Source organism: Nerophis lumbriciformis, linkage group LG13 (assembly GCF_033978685.3).
Source record: "Nerophis lumbriciformis linkage group LG13, RoL_Nlum_v2.1, whole genome shotgun sequence".
NCBI lineage: Eukaryota > Metazoa > Chordata > Actinopteri > Syngnathiformes > Syngnathidae > Nerophis > Nerophis lumbriciformis.
In genome coordinates, this window is record NC_084560.2 from 33,895,300 (window position 1) to 33,915,767 (window position 20,468).

The window sequence follows — 20,468 nt, forward strand, 5'->3', positions numbered from 1 at the left end:
AGGGCGGCTGCCAAGGAGGACAGTTCAGGTCTTTGTTGTTTTGGCTTTGTTACTAAACAGAACGTGGAACCATCACCCTTTTGTTGGGTTTGTTCGATATGCAGTACTTATTTTTGTGTATCAACTTTTATTAAAATGTCAACTTTTGACCAGGCTGGAACCCATTATTCATGTTGACATAGTTTTTCTATGGAGACATTTGCTTCCATAGAGTCCATCAATCAAGGTGGCACTCGTTAGCGCCATGCTAAGCAAAATGTACACGGCGGCCATCTTGGCCAGGTCCACTTTCCCATTTAAGGCAATGCGTTGTGTATTAGAAATAAGTCATAACTGCGATTTTCATGCGGTTTACTTTATTGTCAAGGTAAAAACTTTTTTGTCAAACTCGTAAAACTTCCTTGTGTAAGATTATTCTATTATGACACGGTGTATTTTGCAACACACAGTGCCATCATTTTTGGTGTTTTCGCTCCTGTTGCCATCCACAACAATGTCAATGGCACTCTGCCCCTACTAGCTTAGGCACGCTTGATTTATCCAGTTACTGCCCCCTGTTAGCTACATTAGCACAAATGATAGGTAGCGACGCCACGCGGCAGCTAGCTGGTACATTTACAGGCGTGAAAACAAAAGTAAAAATATTTTGTTACTGTGACGTCAGCAACACGACACTTCTTGTCGCGCCAATGAGCATGAAAATGCTGACTCACCAAGGGTTTTGTTGATGACCAAGGTCCTGCTCATTGGTAGATGGGACACGAGAATCATTGATGAGGTTCTGATGGAAGACCGGAACCGGACTGAACTGGATCAACTAATATGTGACTAGCTTGGTGAACATTCATTAAAGCAGTGTCTTACTGTCCTTATAAGAGGCGTGTCAGGTGAGGAAAGGGGAGGAGTTAGGGGGGAGGAGTCAGTGAGGACCACTTAAAAGGACTCCGACTTGATATTGTGGACGTTAGCGGCGTAAAGAAGGAGTCCACAATGCAGGACTACGAAGACCTGGTGGTGTCTTTCCTGGGGACTTGGGGTCCTTACCAGAGGCGAGTGTTCTTCCTGCTGTGTTTCGCCGTCTTCCCCACGGGGTACAACCTGCTGTGCCCCCTCTTTCTGCTGGCCACGCCCCCGCACACCTGCCGGATCCCCGCCAACGTGAGCCAGAGCTGGATCCAGGCTAGCATCCCAGTCCAGGTCAGAATATATTTCTTCAATTGTCTGGCTCAAATTATGACTAAGTACCATTTCCTGTTCTGTGGTTATTGTCATTTTTATTTTCCATCACTGGTATTTGAGTTCAACCATTTCAGTTCTGTTGAATTTCACAAGTTAGCCAATTATTTAGCCTTTGGCTCCTTCCTGGACTGGAGTCTGGCTAGAACCGGTTCAGTTGGACGTGATACTGGTCAGGCATTAACCGGGTGTTGCCGCCCAGCTGGTGGAAGGACGCTGGGAGCAAAGCGCTTGTCGACGCTTTGAGCCGGACTTCATCCAGAACCAGAGCACACCGGTACCAGGACCAGAGGTCCTGCTGTCGGAGCTGAAGCAGGAAGTTTGTAAGGACGGTTGGACCTTCAGCAAAGAGCACTACCAGTCCACTGTGGTCACTGAGGTACTGCTGCTGCTCCTCGTCCTCATCTTAGTCACATGATCACATGATCTCGCCCTCAGTTTAGTCTGGTGTGTGAGGACCAATGGAAAGCACCTTTTACCTCTGTCGTCTACTTCCTGGGTGGACTGTTCGGATGCTTCATCTCGGGTCAGATCTCTGACAGGTACGATCTTTTGGTTTTTATTGATTGGCTTTAATGCTAACTCGCTAACAGTGTTAGCAAGTTAAGATGTCAGCCTTGTCAGGTCAGATCTCTGTCACGTACATCCTCTTCTAGCCTTGTTGGTTAGCATGAATGCTAACAATGCTAACATGCTAACAGTGTCCAACCTAAGATGTCACCCTTGTCGGGTCAGATTTCTGTAACGTACGTCCTCTTCTAGTCTTGTTGGGTAGTATGAATGCTAAAGTCAAATGTGTTGCTCTGGCTCCTCCTCAGGTCATTTGACAAAAAATGTATTTCGCGTTTTCAGGCTGGGCAGGAAGCCGGTTCTGTTGGGTTCCATCGCGTTGCTGAGCATCTTCAGCGGCGCTTTGGCACTGGCGCCTTCCTGGGAGGTCTTCACCGTCCTCTTCTTCATGCTGGGGATGGGACAAATCAGCTGCTACGTGGTGGCCTTCGTGCTCGGTCCGTCTTGTTACTTCCCGGTCCGGGAAGATTCCAAAACACGCTGGTTTGTGTGCAGGCTCCGAGATCCTGATGGGTCCAACAAGAGTTCTATTCTGCAGTCTGTCTCTGCCTTTCTTTTACGTGTTGGGAATGTTGCTGCTGTCCGGCACCGCCTACCTGCTCCCAACCTGGCGTATCCTGGCGCCGATCCTGGGCCTGCCTGGTCTGGCCTGTGTTCCGCTCTGGTGGTGAGAGGCTCTTCTTGAAACTGCCACATCCATGCCCTCCATTTGGACCTGAGCCACTTGTGTAGGTTCCTGCCTGAGTCTCCTCGCTGGCTGGTGTCTCGTGGACGTCTGAGAGAAGCTGAAGTTCTGTTAAAGTCCGCGGCACTGGAAAACCACGTGGAAGTGCCACAAGTCATTTTCGACCCCCCCGAGGTGAGTACGCCTTGCGGTCCTGGTCCAAACCACCTAAAGTCTCTGCAGGTGGAGACCCCGGCGAGCCACAAGTCTGTGGGTTTTCTGGACCTGTTGAAGACTCGGAACGTTCGCTACGTCACACTCATCTTGTGGCTGGTCTGGTGGGTTCCCACGGCGTCCATCTGTCCTCCGACCGCCACGGTTCACGCTCTTGCCTTTTGTTAGGTTCTCCCTCAATGTCAGCTACTTTGGCGTGTCCTTCAACATGTCCAGCCTCTATGGAAACCCGTTCCTCAACTACTTCCTGGTGTCGGTCGTGGAGCTGCCGGCGTACACGGCGAGCTGGCTGGCGGTGCGTCGTCTTCATCGCCGCCTGTCTATCATCAGCTTCTCCCTGCTGGGGGCACTGGCGCTGCTGCTGATCCAGATCACCGTCAACAGTGAGGCGCAGTGACGGACTCTCAACAGTCGCCGTGGACTGATGTACTTACAAAGTGCACTGAAGGACTTTTGACTCAGTTTATAGTTCCTCTTTCCGCAGGCGATCCAAATGTGACCTTGTTCTTGGTTCTGGTGGGTAAATTTGGCGTCCTGGCTGGCCTCAGCGTCTTGTACACTTTCAGTGGTGAGCTGTACCCCACAGTGATCCGGAACACGGCCGTGGCCTCCTGCGCCACCTTCTCCAGGATGGGTTCCTCAGTGTCGCCTTACTTGCTGCAGCTGGGTCAGTCACAGCCCTCGGATCTTCCCGGCGGACCTTCTCACGCGGCGTTCCTGTCTTGCAGCCGTGTTCAATCAGTACCTGCCGTGGATCATCGTGGGTTGTCTGATGGTGCTCAGTGTTCTCCTGTGCGTCCTCCTGCCCGAGACCTTCAGAAGGCCGCTTCCAGACACCATAGAGCAGATGGCCACCACGCAGGGGTGAGTGTGGCTAGCACAAGTTAGCCGCGTGACATGTAAGCACACAGGTCTCCTCTTCTCAGGTGTACCTGTGGTGCAAAGCATGATGGGAAAGAAGCTGAGGATCAAACATCAGTACCAGAGATCATCTATACGAGTCACTTTTAACCCAGCTCGAGGACTACATTCTGTCAAGGCTGGACGGCACCGTCTAATGTTGTCCACTAGATAGCGACAAGGCGCCACCAAAGCCTCAAGGCTGCTCTTCATGTAATTTTTTTTAAATTATTGAACAGAGATGTTTATTGGAAAATCTAGACCAGTGGTTCTTAACCTTGTTGGAGGTACCGAACCCCACCAGTTTCATATGCGCGTTCACCGAACCCTTCTTTAGTGAAAAATAAAATGTTTATTTTTTTTCAAATTCAAGACAAAGTTATATGTTTTTGGTAACACTTTAGTATGGGAACATATTCTAAGTAACAAAGACTTAATCTAGAGTTATCTGGACACTAGGGGAACATATTCTAACTAATAAAGGCTTAATTTAGAGTTATTTGGTTAAGGTTAGAGGGTCAGGGTTAGAGGGTTAGGGTTATAATAAGGCCATGCCGAATAAGGCATTAATAAGTACTTAATAATGACTAGTTAAGAGCCATGTTACTAATTTGCATGTCAATAAGCAACTAATTAATGGTGAATATGTTCCCCATACTAATTGTTGCTAAGCAGCCAGTTGACAACAGCTCTTTAGCTCTGGCGGCACTTGTGTCTTGTTTAGTAGTGGTGTGATCAGAAACTCCCGTGGGTGCTTTGGGACCCGAGCACCCACGGACAATGCCGAGCACCCACGTGGGATTGATGGCAACTTTCAATCTTAATTTTTTTTTGACAAATCAATCTTGCTGTAGTTAATTTTGTGGCGAGTTTGGTCCGTTTTAAGAAATAATAAAGCCACAAATCATATGGGATATTAACTTCGTTGAATGTCTATTTTTTTTTAGTACACACACACCGAGGACCCACTGGCAGAAATGTAGATCGGCGCATATACAGTATATATATATATATATATATATATATATATATATATATATATATATATATATATATATATATATATATATATATATATATATATATATAATACCTGTATATATGTGTGTATATGTATACACACACACATGTATATGTATATATATATATATATATGCATATATAAATATAAATATAAATGTATATATAAAGGCAATGTTGCGCCTTACGAAGTGTTTATACTGTAAGTATTGCACTTATTACACACCAGCAACAATTTATGTATAAATATAAATATATATGTATATATAAAGGCAATGTTGCGCCTTACGAAGTGTTTGTACTGGAAGTATTGCACTTATTACAACAATTTATATATATGCATATATAAATATTATTACACAACAGCAACAGTCCGACTGGAATGGAGCTATTTGTTGATAAGAGGAAGTTGTGTACCTAATTAAAGCTATGGGATGTGTAATTATTATATTAATATTAGTTTTGAGTTTGCAAGATTAGAGAGTCAACATTCTTGTGCAGTGATTAGAAATAGCTATAACAGTTTCATAATGTTCTCACAACAAGAGAGACATTGAGAAGACACATAGTATGTGCACCTCGGGCAGATGAAAGGTCAAAGAAGCAGCCTCAAACAAAAGACAGTGAACCTACTATATAGTATATTGAAGTGTATATTTGCTACTTGCTTGTATATTCACACAAACACCATGCTTTTAACATTCGTCCTTGATGTTGTGACGTGAATGAAATCATTTAGATTTGTCACACATATATACATACTTATATAAACACCCAATGTATACAGAGACACAAATTAATCGTCAAATCACAGAAAATGTATTCCAGACTTTTATTTTGAAGAGCACTCAAACGGAAAACACGGTCCTCTCTGGGCGCTTCTTCGCGCATGCGCAGAGCAGCGAACAGCAGTGCCGCCTGTTTCTGCCTCGCAGCTAGCAGAGCGGAGCCGCTAATCTTCGCCCTGTTGGATGCGGGGGGGGAAAAAACGCCCAACATCTGGAGCGGAACCGCTGGAGCGACCAGAAACTTCCGGTAGACCGACAGACGCCTGCAGGATGCCAAAGATCTGACTGAAAGGTAAAACAAAGACCATAACAGCTCGATAGTCGTTACCGATTGATCGCCGAGTTATCGATACGGAGACGGGAGGGTTCGGCTGCTCGTGAATGTAGGTCATTGTGTCTGTGGGCCGAGCTCAGCCGAAGCAAACCGAGTCCCATCGAAGACACTTGAATGATTATTGATACTTAAACTACAGTGATTAGGTCACTGGTGAACAATGTTACTGTAGTTCCGGACTCTTGTGGACCTTCTTTTGTCAACTTCCGGTTCACTAATGTGTGTGGACAGATGTCTCAGCAAGTTAGCATGGAAGCCAGCAGCATCCTGCCCGTCCTCAAAAAGAAGCTGGCCTTCTTGTCAGGTACACACACACACACACACGTTTTAAACGAAAAGCGCACATTTTGTGACTATTCCCCGAAAAATGTCTTTCAGGCGGCAAAGACCGGCGCAGTGGTCTGATCCTGACCATCCCCCTTGGCTCGGATCAGACCAGCATGGAGGAACTGAGCGACACGCTGGACTATCTACTCAGCATCCCGAGGTACACACACACACACACACACACACACAGACAAGATTTCAGTCATTAAAGTGTAAAAAGAAGTTGTGCTACGTGTGTGTTGTCAGTGACAAGTGTAAGGCGCGGGGTTTCACTGTCATCGTGGACGGCCGCAGGTCGCAGTGGAACACGGTCAAGACTGTGGTGCTCATGCTGCAGGTATGAGCGCACCCCCCCCCCCACGGACATAAGCGCTAAAGTGCTACCATGCTAACAAAGTGTGGCCCCCGCCTCGTAGAACGTCATCCCGGCCGAGGTGTCGCTGGTGTGCGTGGTGAAGCCCGATGAATTCTGGGATAAGAAGGTGACGCACTTCTGCTTCTGGAAGGAGAAAGACCGCCTGGGCTTTGAGGTCAGTCAGCAGCCAATCCTCTTCACTCCTCACAGCTCCGCCCTCTAAGTGGTCTTACAAGTAGTTACTAGCTGTGTTTTTATAAATTGGTGCACAGTGCACATCTGTACTTGCGCTTCCTTTGAGTGCTCAAGGGCTGAATTCAAATGCAGTGCACTGGTGTTGCGGCCAAAATGGTTGCTACCCTTTATAGATGCCATCATGGCTACATTGCAGAAGGGGAGGGACTAACTGCAGTAAGCAAGTGTGCAATGACAGTACAGTGACTGTGACAGCACTACACCGTCACAGTCCGTGCACTCAGGAATTAAGTACACTTACGTTTAAGGAGTGTAGCGCTGGATAAAAACTGCACCGCATAAAAGAAGGTAAAACAAGTTGAGTTAAAGCTGCAAGCAGCGATTGACGGGACCAACTTTTAGGGCTCATAAAATCCAAACCGGAGCAGTAATTAAAACTCTTTCATCAACTTTTAATCAGAAGGGTTCAATCTCTCTCCTGTGCTAATTTGAAGCCGACACGACAAACGCGCTCAGAGGAGATAATGTTTGAAAAAAGGTGACTGTTTTTACGCAACTTTTGTTTTGAAGGGGGAATTGCAAACGTCCTGTTGATTTTTGCTGGGGGTTGTCAGTGTATGAAATATAGGTCTAAGTGAGACCTACATAGAGGTTTTTGTTTCATGTCTCTACGACATTCCTACTGGGAGTTACAGACAGTTTTGTCTGTGTTTTCTTCCTAAGGGGCGCTAGAGCGCAATTTTGAGTTTTGGGGTTTGGTTTTTTGATTAGATTGCAATTTTTGCCAGTCCTGATGTGTGTGTCCAATTTGGTGAGTTTTGAAGCATGTTAAGGGGGTCAAATTACAACTCAAAGAGGCGGCGGTATAATAATAAAACGCTAGAAATACAATAGGGTCCTCTGTCCTAAAGGGACTCGATCCCTAATAAAAGGTAAAAGATGATAAAAGGTAAATAGATGGTATTATAGGTGAATTAAAGGAAAAATAAGGTGACAAACAAGTTTAAAAAAAGGTAAATAGATGATAAAACAAGCTAAGTAGAAGGTTAAAAAAAAATGGTTGTAAATGAAAAGTAAAAGAAGGTAAATAAAATGTAAAAGTAAAATAAGAAATATAGAAGGTAATATAAGTAAATTAAAGGTTAAAGAGGATAAACAAAAGGTAGAATAAGGTAAATGGAAGGCAACGGTAGTAAATAAGAGGTAAATATAAGCTACAATAAGGAATATAGAAGTTAAAATAAGTTAATTTGTTGAAACTTGGACTATATAATCAACATATACTGTAAGTTGATTGTAAATTAGGGGCGGGACATGGATAAGCATTCTTGCTTTTTTTTCCCGTATCCCTTTTCAGTGGGTGTCGTTGCATGTCTGTCAAATTACAAAGAGTGATGAAGTGTTGCTATATATGTCTGTCTGCCGGAATAAATAAAAATAAATCAATATAATTTGAAGGTAAGATAAGGTAAATACAAGGTAAAATGAGTTCAACAGAAAGTAAACTAAGGTAAATAAAAGGTACCGGTAAAAGAAGGTAAACTTAAGGTGAAAGAATGTAAATAAAATGTACACAAAGGTAATAGGGAATATAAAATGTAAAATAAGTTAAATAGAAGGTAAAAGAAGGTAAATGAAAGGTAAAATAAGGAATATAGAAGGTAAACACAGTTGAATCAAAGGTAAATACAATGTAAAATAGGGTAATTTGAAGGTAAGATTAGGTAAATAAAAGGTAAACTAAGTTAGATAGAAAGTAAACTATGGTAAATAAAAGACAAAAAGGGAATATAGAAGGTAAACAAAAGGTGAAAGAAGGTAAATAAATGGTTAAAAAATAGGTAAATAAAAGATAAAAAGGGAATATAAAATTAGTTAAATAGAAGATTAAATAAAAGGTAAAAATGGAATATAAAAGGTAAAAGAAGTTTAATAGAAGGTAAAATACCGGTAAGTTAAATAATAGGTAAAAAAGGGAATATAGAAGGTAAAAGAAGGTGGATAAAAGGGAAATAAAAATGTAAAATCAGTTAACTTGAAGGTAAATAGAAGGTGAACTAAGTTAAATAGAAAGTAAACTAAGGTAAATCAAACGGTTAAAGGGAATATAGAAGGTAAACAAACGGTGAAAGAAGGTGAATAAAAGGTAAAAATAGGTAATTAAAAAATAAAAAAAAGGATATAAAATGTAAAAGAAGATAAATAGAAGATTAAATAAAAGGTAGAAAAAGGAATATAAAGGGTAAAATAAGTTAAATAGAAGGTAGAATAAGGTAAAAAAGGAATATAGAAGGTAAAATAAGTAAATAAAAGATGAAATAAGGTAAATAAAAGGTTAAAAAAAGAATAAAGAAGGTAAAATAAGTTAAATAGAATGTAAATAAAAGGTAAACAGGAAATATAGAAGGTAAAATATGGTAAATACAAGGTAATGAAGGTTATGGCAAGTAAATGTAATTTGTTTCTTTCAACTATTTTCCCCAAAATTTGTTTTGAGGCTATAAAGTGTGTTTTATCCGAACAAACTAAGATTACTCGATTACTAAAATAATCGATAGCTGCAGCAGATTTGTCGGTCATCGTCTTCTCCGCCCCCGGACCACACTCGTCGCCATGGTGACCCGCTTCTCACCTAAATGGGCCACAGATTATCTCGGAAACGCAGCGCATTCAAGGTGTGACTTCTGCCTGTCCTGCCAGGTGATCCTGGTCTCGGCCAACAAGCTGACTCGGTACATCGAACCCTCCCAGCTGACGGACGACTTTGGGGGAAGTCTGGACTACGACCACAGCGACTGGCTCGGCAAGCGACTGGTCAGGAAGTTCCACTTTTCACACGTTCAATTCTTGTTGCCATGGCGACTGAACTCCCCCTGCACGTGTGGCAGGTGTTTGAGAAGTTCACCAAGGAGTCGACGTCGCTGCTGGACGAGCTGTCAATCATTAATGACGGGGACAAGAGCGCCGACAAAGACAAGTAGGTGCTTTGATGTCCGCCTGATGCCAATCAATACTGATCACTTAACTGCTTAGTCACATTACTGCTAACTGTGTTCGTCTTGTGAGCCTCCAACAAGTATTATTATCACTGGGGCTCCGAAGAAAGGATGCAAAAATTAAGAATGGCCACAAGAAAACATGTTAACGCTAAGCTATCTTGAAACTACAGACGTGTGGATGGAATCCCATAAAAGCAGAATGTAAGCAGTTATTAAATAAAAACAAGGAGATAAATAAGAGTCGAGAGCAGTGGTTCTCACTCTTTTCACCAAGTACCACCTCAGAAAAAACTTGGCACTCCAAGTACCATCATAATGACAACATTAGAATACAGTAGTGTAGTAGACCGAAGTATTCATTAAGTACCACCATAATGACAACATTAAAATACAGTAGTGTAGTAGACCTAAGTATTCATTAAGTACCACCATAATGACAACATTAAAATACAGTAGTGTAGTAGACCTAAGTATTCATTAAGTATCACCATAATGACAACATTAAAATACAGTAGTGTAGTAGACCTAAGTATTCATTGAGTACCAGCATAATGACAACATTAAAATACAGTAGTGTAGTAGACCTAAGTATTCATTAAGTACCACCATAATGACAACATTAAAATACAGTAGTGTAGTAGACCTAAGTATTCATTAAGTACCACCATAATGACAACATTAAAATACAGTAGTGTAGTAGACCTAAGTATTCATTAAGTATCACCATAATGACAACATTAAAATACAGTAGTGTAGTAGACCTAAGTATTCATTGAGTACCAGCATAATGACAACATTAAAATACAGTAGTGTAGTAGACCTAAGTATTCATTAAGTACCACCATAATGACAACATTAAAATACAGTAATGTAGTAGACCTAAGTATTCATTAAATACCACCATAATGACATCCTTAAAATACAGTAGTGTAGTAGACCTAAGTATTCATTAAGTACCACCATAATGACAACATTAAAATATAGTAGTGTAGTAGACCTAAGTATTCATTAAGTACCACCATAATGACAACAATAAAATACAGTAGTGTAGTCGACTTAGGTATTCATTAAGTACCAGCATAATGACAACATTTAAATACAGTAGTGTAGTAGACCTAAGTATTCATTAAGTACCACCATAATGACCCATATTAAGATACGGTAGTATAGTAGACCTAAGTAATTATTACTTATGTCTACAACACTACTGTATCTTAGACCTAAGTAATTATTACTTCGGTCTACAACACTACTGTATCTTAATATGGGTCATTATGGTGATACTTCCGAGATGCTACTAGCTTGAGAAGCACTGATGTAGTCAATAGCACTCACCATAAATAAATCATGACATTTACAGTCAATATCATGGTATCAGCTGATCTCACTTGCGGATGATTGGTATCGGAGTTGGCAATATAAACCCTGAGCAGAACACACCTGCTTGCAAGTTAGAAGTGACGTTTCACAGCAGCAAAGCACAAGCACTTAGAACAGCACTTTTGTATCCCGTCCAAACAACCTGCATTTAAAGTTTATACACACGAGAACATTTTGGGGGAATTCATTCGTAAAACCACTCTGCTAAAAAAAAGCAGATTAATCAGAAAAAATTATCGATGGATAAATTCTGGAAATAATCGTCTGGTGCCGCCCTCATTTCTACTCATACTAGGGCCTTTCTTTTAGCATTTTACATATAGTTTGGTGTGTGTGTGTGTGTGTGTGTGTGTGTGTGTGTGTGCAGGTCAGCTGACTGTGTCCTCCTGCCGTCCTTTGACCCAGAGACTGTCCTCCAGACTGGTGAATATGACTCTAACCTAATTAGAAGTGTGTGTGTGTGTGTGTGTGTGTGTTAAAGGACTCTTTGTTGATGGTACCATCCTCCTCAAACACACTTTCATCTCTTTTTTTATGCATGTGTGTGTAGGTCACGAGCTGTTGTCCGAGCTGCAGCAGCGACGTTTTAACGGCTCTGAGGGAGGAGGAGGAGCAGGAGGACAAGGACAGGGAGGTGAGGAAGATGCCGCTCACATGCTAATGCTAGTTTGTTGTAGTTTAGCTCGTTCGGGTGTGTATTTCCAGCATGTAAACATTGAGGGCCTGATTTACTAAAATCCAAATACTTTGCGCTAAACAGTGTGTGTGATCTTAAAGTAGCGTGTACTTATTAGTACTTTTATGTACCGTATTTTTCGGACTATAAGTCACATTTTTTTTCATAGTTTGGGTGCGACTTATACTCAGGAGTGACTTCTGTGTGAAATTATTAACACATTACCGTAAAATATCAAATTATATTATTCAGCTCATTCACGTAAGAGACTAGACGTATAAGATTTCATGGGATTTAGCGATTAAGAGTGACAGATTGTTTGGTAAACGTATAGCATGTTCTATATGTTATAGTTATTTGAATGACTCTTACCATAATATATTACGTTAACATACCAGGCACGTTCTCAGTTGGTTATTTATGCCTCATATAACGTACACTTATTCAGCCTGTTGTTCACTATTCTTTATTTATTTTAAATTGCCTTTCAAATGTCTATTCTTGGTGTTGGCTTTTATCAAATAAATTTCCCCCAAAAATGCGACTTACACTCCAGTGCAACTTATATATGTTTTTTTCCTTCTTTATTATGCATTTTCGGGCAGTGCGACTTATACTCCGGAGCGACTTATAGTCCGAAAAATACGGTATGCATTTTACGGACTATAGAGCGCATCGGTATATAAGCCGCACCCACTAAATTAAATGTATTTTTCTTCCAAGTATTAGCCGCACCAGACTATAAGTAGCAGATATGTACGTTGTCAAAATAGTTATTTACACAGAACTATTCTGTAAATTTTTATTTACATACCTTAAGTGTTTCCAAACTGTGTCTGTAACACGGCAGTAAAACGGCTGATCAAACAAAACAGAAGTCATCGTCATGGACCCACTAGCTGCGCAAGCTAGCTCTCCCAATCAGCTAAACAGACTCAATAACACCACGGTGACATTTTGGTGAATTTACTGAGGAATTTGTGAAAGTGAAACAATGGATTGGCATATTAGCTAATGCTAACAACACTAGAGTCATTACATTACTATAGCACGCACAAATATTCATGAAAACACTCCAACAGACATCACACCTGGGACGGGTTAGTAAGTAGAAATTGTTTTAGTTATATTGTAAAACTTACAAACGTTGCTTGGAGCGACGAATGAAGAATCCTTTCAAGCAGAAATGCTATGAACGGTTTTACTTCCGGTTCAAGGCATTAAAACAGGCAGTACATTTTCACCTGCAGCGAGGGAACCTGTCCAAAAAAATGGTGCCACAGCACAAGCAATAACACACCATTCTCGTCCTCGGCTTGGGTTTCCTGAAAACTATTGAACACAAAACATTACGGTCTTTAGCCAAGAAAAATCCATAAATTAGCCACACAGTTTTATAAGCCGCAGAGTGCAAAGCTTTGGAAAAAAGTAGCAGTTTATAGTATGGAATTTACGGTATTAGTGGGCGTTTGATCTCCTAAGACTGCGTGAGCATCTGAAAAGGGGTGCAAACCGCCTTATTCAAATGAGGATTTTGCGTGTAATATACGGGGCATCACCATGGAGACACTCATTTACTGCACATCCATGTCATCATGCTCCTACCTGTGGCATTTTGCTGTTTTCAAAAGGGCTGGAGACATCTACCACATTTTATGGGCATTTATATATATTTATATATATATATATATATATATATATATATATATATATATATATATATATATATATATATATATATATCCATTCATACTGCATATAATTTTGGTTAATTTTCTCGTTAAAAACACTAATTTTTAAAGTGTGGCGACTTTCATTTATTTTGTAGTAGTAGTCACTTCCTTGTTCGTTTACAGAATCCGACCAACTTCCTTTGCTTTCACATTGGGACCTGTGTGATCATATTTGACTTGCGGTGTAAACAAGTCAGCTGGAAAAAAACAGATTTCAAAAAAATCCGAACAAGCTTTGCAAGTGCTATCAAGTTTGCACCCGTTTTAGTACGCACAAACCTTTAGTACAGTGATTCTCAAACTGTTGTACGCAGGCGCCATCTAGTGGTGCGCCAAAGAGTCACCTAACTAAATATTCGAACACAGTGATACTGTTCAAACTGTGTGTAATGTTACAGTGGCCGATATTAAATACACTTGTTTTTAATGAATACTGCGACCTACTACGCTACTGTATTCTAATGTTGTCATTATGGTGGTACTTAAGGAATACTTAGGTCTACTACGCTACTGTTCTCTAATGTTGTCATTATGCTGGTACTTAATGAATACTTAGGTCTACTAGAGTACTGTATTTTAATGGTGTCATTATGGTGGTACTTAATGAATACTTATGTCTACTACACTACTGTATTTTAATGTTGTCATCATGGTGGTACTTAATGAATACTTAGGTCTACCACACTATTAAAGTTAAAGTACCAATGATTGTCACACACACACTAGGTGTGGTGAAATGTGTCCTCTGCATTTGACCCATCCCCTTGTTCACCCCCTGGAAGGTGAGGGGAGCAGTGGGCAGCAGTGGTGGCCGCGCCCGGGAATAATTTTTTTGGTGATTTAACCCCCAATTCCAACCCTTGATGCTGAGTACCAAGCAAGGAGGTAATGGGTCCCATTTTTATAGTCTTTGGTATGACTCGGCCGGGGTTTTGAACTCACAACCTACCGATCTCAGGGCGGACACTCTAACCACTAGGCCACTATTGTATTTAATGTTGTCATTATTGTGACACTTAATGAATACTTAGACCTACTACACTACTGGTGGTTCTTAATGAATACTTAGGTCTATTGTATTCTAATGTTGTCATTATGGTGGTACTTAATGAATACTTTGGTCTACTACACTACTGTATTTAATGTTGTCATTATGGTGGTACTTCATGAATACTTTGGTCTACTACACTACTGTATTTAATGTTGTCATTATGGTGGTACTTCATGAATACTTTGGTCTACTACACTACTGTACTTTAATGTTGTCATTATGGTGGTACTTAATGAATACTTTGGTCTATTACACTACTGTACTTTAATGTTGTCATTATGGTGGTACTTAATGAATACTTTGGTCTATTACACTACTGTATTTTAATGTTGTCATTATGGTGGTACTTAATGAATACTTAGGTCTACTACACTACTGTATTTTAATGTTGTCATTATGGTGGTACTTAATGAATACTTAGGTCTACTACACTACTGTATTTTAATGTTGTCATTATGGTGGTACTTGGCGAGCCAAGTGTTTTGAAACAAAGGTTTGAGAACCATTGCTTTAGTAAATCAGGCCCTAAGTGAGGGCTTGTTATCAAAGTAGGTTGCTTCAGAACAAGATCAAATCCCCTGCGGTGTTTTCCCCGACATGCTGATCGGCCTGGTTCCGGTCCAGATAAGCCATGGAGTCTCTCTGCCAACTGCCGACCGAAGCTTTAACGTGCCCCCTATGTTCCCTCGCCGCCCCGGACCTTATCGCCTTGTCTCCACCTCCAGGTCCGACGTGGCGGCCCATGGAGGAGGAGCTTCTGGCCCAGCCCCAGGTCATGAAGCTGCTGGACTCGCTCAGGGAGCAATACACCCGCTACCAGGAGGTGTGTCGTCAACGCAACAAGCGCTCGCAGCTAGACGACATCCACGCCAAAGTCATGCAGGTGACACGCGGCCACTTCCTGTCTCACACACACACACACACACAAAGTGTGCAATCTTGGAGAGGAGCCTGGGGTTGCCATGGTAACCTCAGCATGTCGGTCGCTAGCCTGGAGGATTTGGGGGTAGGGGTGGCCTAGTTCTAGATAACACATGCATGTGTGTGTGTGTGTGTGTGTGTAAGACACTGCTGACCTGCCAAATACAATCACACACACACACACACACACACCAGACATCAGGAAGTGAAACCCTGCTCTCTGTGTCTCGCCAGGTGGTCACATGGTTGCAGGGTCCAGGCTCTGAGCTGCTAAAGACCCACCAGGCCATCGGAGACTCCATGCGAGCGGCGCAAGCCCTGCAGCAGAAACACGAGGAGATCGAAAGCCAGCACAGCGTACGTCCACACGCGCGCACACACACCCACACACACACACACACACACACACATACTGACACGTGCACGCGCAGGAGTGGTTTGCCGTCTTCGTGGAGCTGAACCAGCAGATCGGCGCCTTGCTCAGCGGCGGCGAGGAGGAGGAAGCGACCGAGCTGAAGGCGCTGCAGCAGCAGCTGAGCGATGTCTGCTACCAGCAGGCGGCACAACTGGAGAGCCGGCAGAACGTCCTGCAGGCGGCGCACGGCTTCCACGGCGCCGCGCAGGAGGTGACCTAACTTAGCGCCAACTTTTGTCTTCGCTTATCGTAGCTCACGTTATGCACCAAGGTGGTCCACTGACACTTCAAATATGTGTGTGTGTGTGTGTGTGTGTGTCGTGCCCCAGCTGTCTCAGCAGCTAGATGGCTTACTGGGCATGCTCTGTGCGGACGTGGCGCCAGCGGACGGCTCTGCCATTCAGCAGAACCTCAAGCTGCTGGAGGAGAAGCTGCAGAGCGTAGGTTAGTACTTTTTCTAAAAAACAGCTGTGACGCCTGGAACAGAACGATATGGTTGAAAACTGTATCATGATATCAGTGTTTTGTATCGGTCAATATTGATAATTATTCAGACTTTTATGATCTATCGAAAATATGGACCAGAAGAAAAATATATTAAAAATAAACATTCTAATTATAATCCCCTCAGCTATATAGGCAGAAAGGAAATGTCAACACAAGCATGGAAAACACTCAGAAACAATGTCAACAAAATAGTCAAATCACATTGAACACTTAACAATGAGCTCTTAAAATAAGGAGTATGTAAGAAATGCTTCATAAAGCGTAACAAAATGTGAAAATGTAAACTTAGACTTAGACTTAGACAAACTTTAATGATCCACACTGGAAATTGTTCCACACAGTAGCTCCGTTACAATGATGGAAAGTGTAAGGATGGAAAGGACAATGCAGGTATAAATAGACTAAATATAGCAATATAAATATAACATATACGTAATATTTACATAATATATGTACAGTATATTATATATACTGATATATTATATTATGTATATATCATATATACAAAATATAACAATGACCATGTACAAACATGACGACAATATTACAGTATATGTGACAGCTGCAGCATAAAATAGAGAGTAAATCCAGCAGAAAATAGACATTAAAAACAAAGAGAAATAGCTAACATGTCAGGTGTCAAGTAATAGACAGATATCATCTATTGCTGTATGGCGAGTGATTATACAGCTGGATAGAGTGCGGAATGAAGGAGTTCTTCAATCGAACACTGTGGGAACGAAGCTAAAGGAGCCTGTTGGAGTAGGAACTCCTCTGTCCCTCAATTGTCAGGTGGAGTGGGTGGGCAGGATTGTCCATGATGGCGAGCAGTTTGTCCAGTGTCATCCTGTCCCTCACTGACACAAACGCCTCCAACTGCGTGCCAATAGTTTGGCCGGCTTTCCGGATCAGTTTATCAATCCGGTTTGAGTCCCTTTTGCTGGTGCTGCTACCCCAACAAACCACTGCAAAGTACAGGGCACTGGCCACAACAGACTGATAAAATATCTCCAACAGCTTGCTGCACACATTAAAGGACCTAAGATTCAAGAAATAGATGGCGCACTTACCCGTGTAAAAAATTATCCAAGGAGGGGAACTTTAAACGATGATTTGGTGTGGCCGAAACGGGGCTTAGGCTAAATAATTATTCGTTTAAGGGGTTAAACGACTTAGTGTACCGGTAGACATGGCCTGAGATACAGACACACAAATTAGTAGACAGACATGTGAATCTGATTACAGACACAGATTGAGATACAGACACACAAATTACTACACGGACATGTGAATTTGATTACACACGCGCACACACACACACACACACACACACATTGAGATACAGACACACAAATTAAAACATGGATATGTGAATTTGATTACACATACACACACACCCACACACAGACTGATATACAGACACACAAATTACTACACGGGCACACAAATCTGATTACACACACAGATTGAGACGGAGACACATGAATTAGTACACGGACACACGAATCTGATTACACACACACAGATTGAGATACAGACACACAAATTAGTACACGGACACGTGAATCTGATTAAACACACACAGACTGAGATACAGACACACACATTACGGTACTACACGGGCACACAAATCTGATTACACACAGATTGAGATGGAGACACACGAATTAGTACACGGACACACAAATCTGATTACACACACACAGATTGAGATACAGACACACAAATTAGTACACGGACATGTGAATCAGATTACACACACAGACTAAGATACAGACACACAAATTACTACATGGACACACAAATCGGATTACACATACACAGACTGAGCTACAGACACACAAATTAGTCCACGGACAGGTGAATCGGATTACACACACACAGACTGAGATACAGACACACAAATTAGTCCACGGATACGTGAATCGGATTACACTCACACAGACTGAGATACAGACACACAAACTAGTACACGGACACACAAATCTTATTACACGCATATTGAGATACGCATTTGCAAATAGTTTTGCTACAACAATACTTTCATACTGTCACCTGATTGGCCGTTAGCGTGTCCCTCCCACTGATAAGTGATCGCTTCCTGTGTTACCAGAGAGCGTGTGCCTTTGTTCATGCAACCAACCTTGCTTCGCAACTTCCGGTTTCGTCTAACAAAGAAATAAAATACATAAAAACGTTTTATAGAACGCATTTTTTATTGATACGATTACGTGTCTGTCTATCGCGATTATATATCGATATCGTTTAATCGCTCAGCCCTAGTGACACCGCTTCCTGACGTTCCCTCCCCTCTTTGCTTTCCCCGCAGAGGCGGGGCTTACCTCCCTGCGTGAGAAGGGGGCGCTCTTGTTGGAGCCCATGTGCGGCCAAGCGTCGTGGCCCCAGGACGAGGGCGAGAGTCCGGCGGGAGAACAGGACAACGTCCAGCAGATCCACGCCGTCATGGAGGAGATGCAGCTCCGCAAACAGAGGTCCCGCTCGCCTTCGTCCTCCTCTTGCGTAATAATGTGGACCAGGAGTGTCATATGTGTGTGTGTGTGTGTGTGTGTCAGGTGTGAGGACATGGTGGACGTGAGGAGGCTGAAGATGCTGCAGATGGTCCAGTTGTTCAAATGTGAAGAAGATGCTCTGCAGGTGGCAAGAAGACATCACATGACGCTTCCTTCACACGTGCGCGTCTTCTCATACACCTTTGTGTGTGTGTGTGTTCGTGTGTGTGTGTAGTCCGTGGAGTGGCTTGGCGAGCTGCTGGACGCCCTGTTGAAAACGCACGTGAGACTTGGCGACGACTCCCAGGAGACAAAGTCCATGTTGGACAAACACAGGAAATTTGTGGACGTGGCTCAGGTGAGACAGGAAGTAGGCGAAAAGTGTCACATGGTCTGCCAGCGTCCTGTTAGCTCCGCCCACCCTGCCGCCAAGTGTCACTCCTTCAAGACCTTTTGAGACGTTTGACTCCCTCTCCCTTTCCTTCTCCTCACCTGTAGAGCACGTACGACTACGGCCGCCAGCTGCTGCAGGCGACGGTGGTGTTGTGTCAGTCTCTGCGCTGCACCACGCGCTCGTCCGGCGACACGCTGCCCAGACTCAACCGCGTGTGGAAGCAGTTCAGCGTCAGCGCCGACGAGCGGCAGCACCGCTTGGAGCTCGCCCTCGACTTCCACGACGCTGCTGAGAGGGTGAGAGCTTCTAAAAAGGTCACCTCAACAACCTAGCTCGCTGCTAATTGCTAACGTGTGCGTCAGGTGTTACGGGAGCAGCATGTGGAGGCGGAGTCTCTGGATGACGTCGACTCGTCAGGGAAAACTCTTTTGGATAGACTGAGCATGCCCGTCATCTTCCCTGATGGGTACGTGCATGGCTGTCTCTCTCACACACACACACACACACACACACACACACACTAAGCGGAGTTGCGTGTGTGCCATCAGGAGCGAGCAGTGCTTTGGGAGCCAGGGCGATGCGGCGGCGGCGGCCGAGTGCGTCAGGGAGCGCCTCCTGCTGGTGGAGGAACGGCGGCAGGAGTCGGAGGTCTGCGAGCGGGGGGACGGGCTTCACGGGCTGGACGTCATCGGGGAAGAGCTGAGCGAAAAGGAGGAGGAGGAGGCGGAGCCACGGGTTGAGGCACCAGAGCAGGAGCGCTAAGCGGTTGTAAGCCGGTTAGCTAAGTGATGCTAACAGCTGCGTTTGTTCGCTTCCATAAAACGACCTCTTTCCCAGCATGCTCCTTGTTTTGACGGGAGGGTGGGGCTTGACCACGCCTCCTGCCCGTGTGCCCCCCCCAACCCCCTTCTTCGTGTCAACTTTTACTCATGAATGACGCCGGGCGCTCAGGAGGGGGTCAGCGTGGCCTTACTCGAGGAGCCATGACGTCTTAGTGACGGGGCGTTCGTGGGAATCAAACCTACGCCCCTCTCCGGCCCCTCCCTTCACGGAACTGAGGTGAACTACGGCCATTTGCTGGGCTGACAGTTATTTATTTGACTTTTTTGAAACCTACTCAAATGTTGAATGTGTCCACTTTGCCTGCTTGAGCTCCTCCCCTACATGAATATTCATGACGTTATTGTGACATCAGAATAAAGATGCTTTTTTTTAATACGTTTGTCTAAATTTGTTAACTTTGTCCATCCATCCATCCA

At 43.2% G+C, this 20,468-nt stretch overlaps 2 protein-coding genes across 4 annotated transcripts; both read left to right on the forward strand.

Moving 5' to 3' along the window:
- The first annotated feature begins 949 nt into the window (after positions 1–949).
- On the forward strand, positions 950–4,524 carry LOC133613429 (organic cation/carnitine transporter 2-like). Of its 3 annotated transcripts, none has more exons than XM_061970965.2 (10): positions 950–1,197; positions 1,439–1,615; positions 1,675–1,778; positions 2,089–2,243; positions 2,302–2,473; positions 2,539–2,808; positions 2,873–3,087; positions 3,174–3,371; positions 3,433–3,568; positions 3,616–4,524. In XM_061970965.2, the coding sequence occupies exons 1-10, from the start codon at positions 991–993 to the stop codon at positions 3,713–3,715; spliced, it is 1,734 nt and encodes a 577-aa protein (XP_061826949.2). In that variant the 5' UTR covers positions 950–990; the 3' UTR covers positions 3,716–4,524. The 3 variants fall into 3 exon arrangements, with proteins under 3 accessions (XP_061826949.2, XP_061826950.2, XP_061826951.2); XM_061970966.2 differs by having other exon boundaries at positions 953–1,197; positions 3,631–4,524; XM_061970967.2 differs by having other exon boundaries at positions 953–1,197; positions 3,189–3,371.
- Positions 4,525–5,541: 1,017 nt separating this feature from the next.
- Positions 5,542–20,421, forward strand: sestd1 (SEC14 and spectrin domains 1). The gene is made up of 19 exons (XM_061970964.2): positions 5,542–5,704; positions 5,978–6,050; positions 6,125–6,233; positions 6,320–6,410; positions 6,490–6,603; positions 9,324–9,437; positions 9,512–9,600; positions 11,370–11,425; positions 11,553–11,636; positions 15,188–15,345; positions 15,618–15,740; positions 15,815–16,009; positions 16,128–16,242; positions 18,635–18,797; positions 18,879–18,960; positions 19,051–19,173; positions 19,314–19,505; positions 19,572–19,675; positions 19,758–20,421. The coding sequence occupies exons 2-19, from the start codon at positions 5,978–5,980 to the stop codon at positions 19,969–19,971; spliced, it is 2,199 nt and encodes a 732-aa protein (XP_061826948.1). The 5' UTR covers positions 5,542–5,704; the 3' UTR covers positions 19,972–20,421.
- The last annotated feature ends 47 nt before the right edge of the window (positions 20,422–20,468 follow it).

What these genes read in the sequence shown, in the direction of transcription:
- LOC133613429 (XM_061970965.2), top strand. Translation starts at nt 991, where the DNA reads ATGCAGGACTACGAAGACCTGGTGGTGTCTTTCCTGGGGACTTGGGGT. An exon ending in AGGCTAGCATCCCAGTCCAG is followed by an intron (nt 1,198 to 1,438) that starts GTCAGAATATAT and finishes GTTGCCGCCCAG; the next exon opens with CTGGTGGAAGGACGCTGGGA. An exon ending in GCCTGTGTTCCGCTCTGGTG is followed by an intron (nt 2,474 to 2,538) that starts GTGAGAGGCTCT and finishes CCACTTGTGTAG; the next exon opens with GTTCCTGCCTGAGTCTCCTC.
- sestd1 (XM_061970964.2), top strand. Translation starts at nt 5,978, where the DNA reads ATGTCTCAGCAAGTTAGCATGGAAGCCAGCAGCATCCTGCCCGTCCTC. An exon ending in CTGTGGTGCTCATGCTGCAG is followed by an intron (nt 6,411 to 6,489) that starts GTATGAGCGCAC and finishes CCCGCCTCGTAG; the next exon opens with AACGTCATCCCGGCCGAGGT. An exon ending in AATTTGTGGACGTGGCTCAG is followed by an intron (nt 19,174 to 19,313) that starts GTGAGACAGGAA and finishes CCTCACCTGTAG; the next exon opens with AGCACGTACGACTACGGCCG.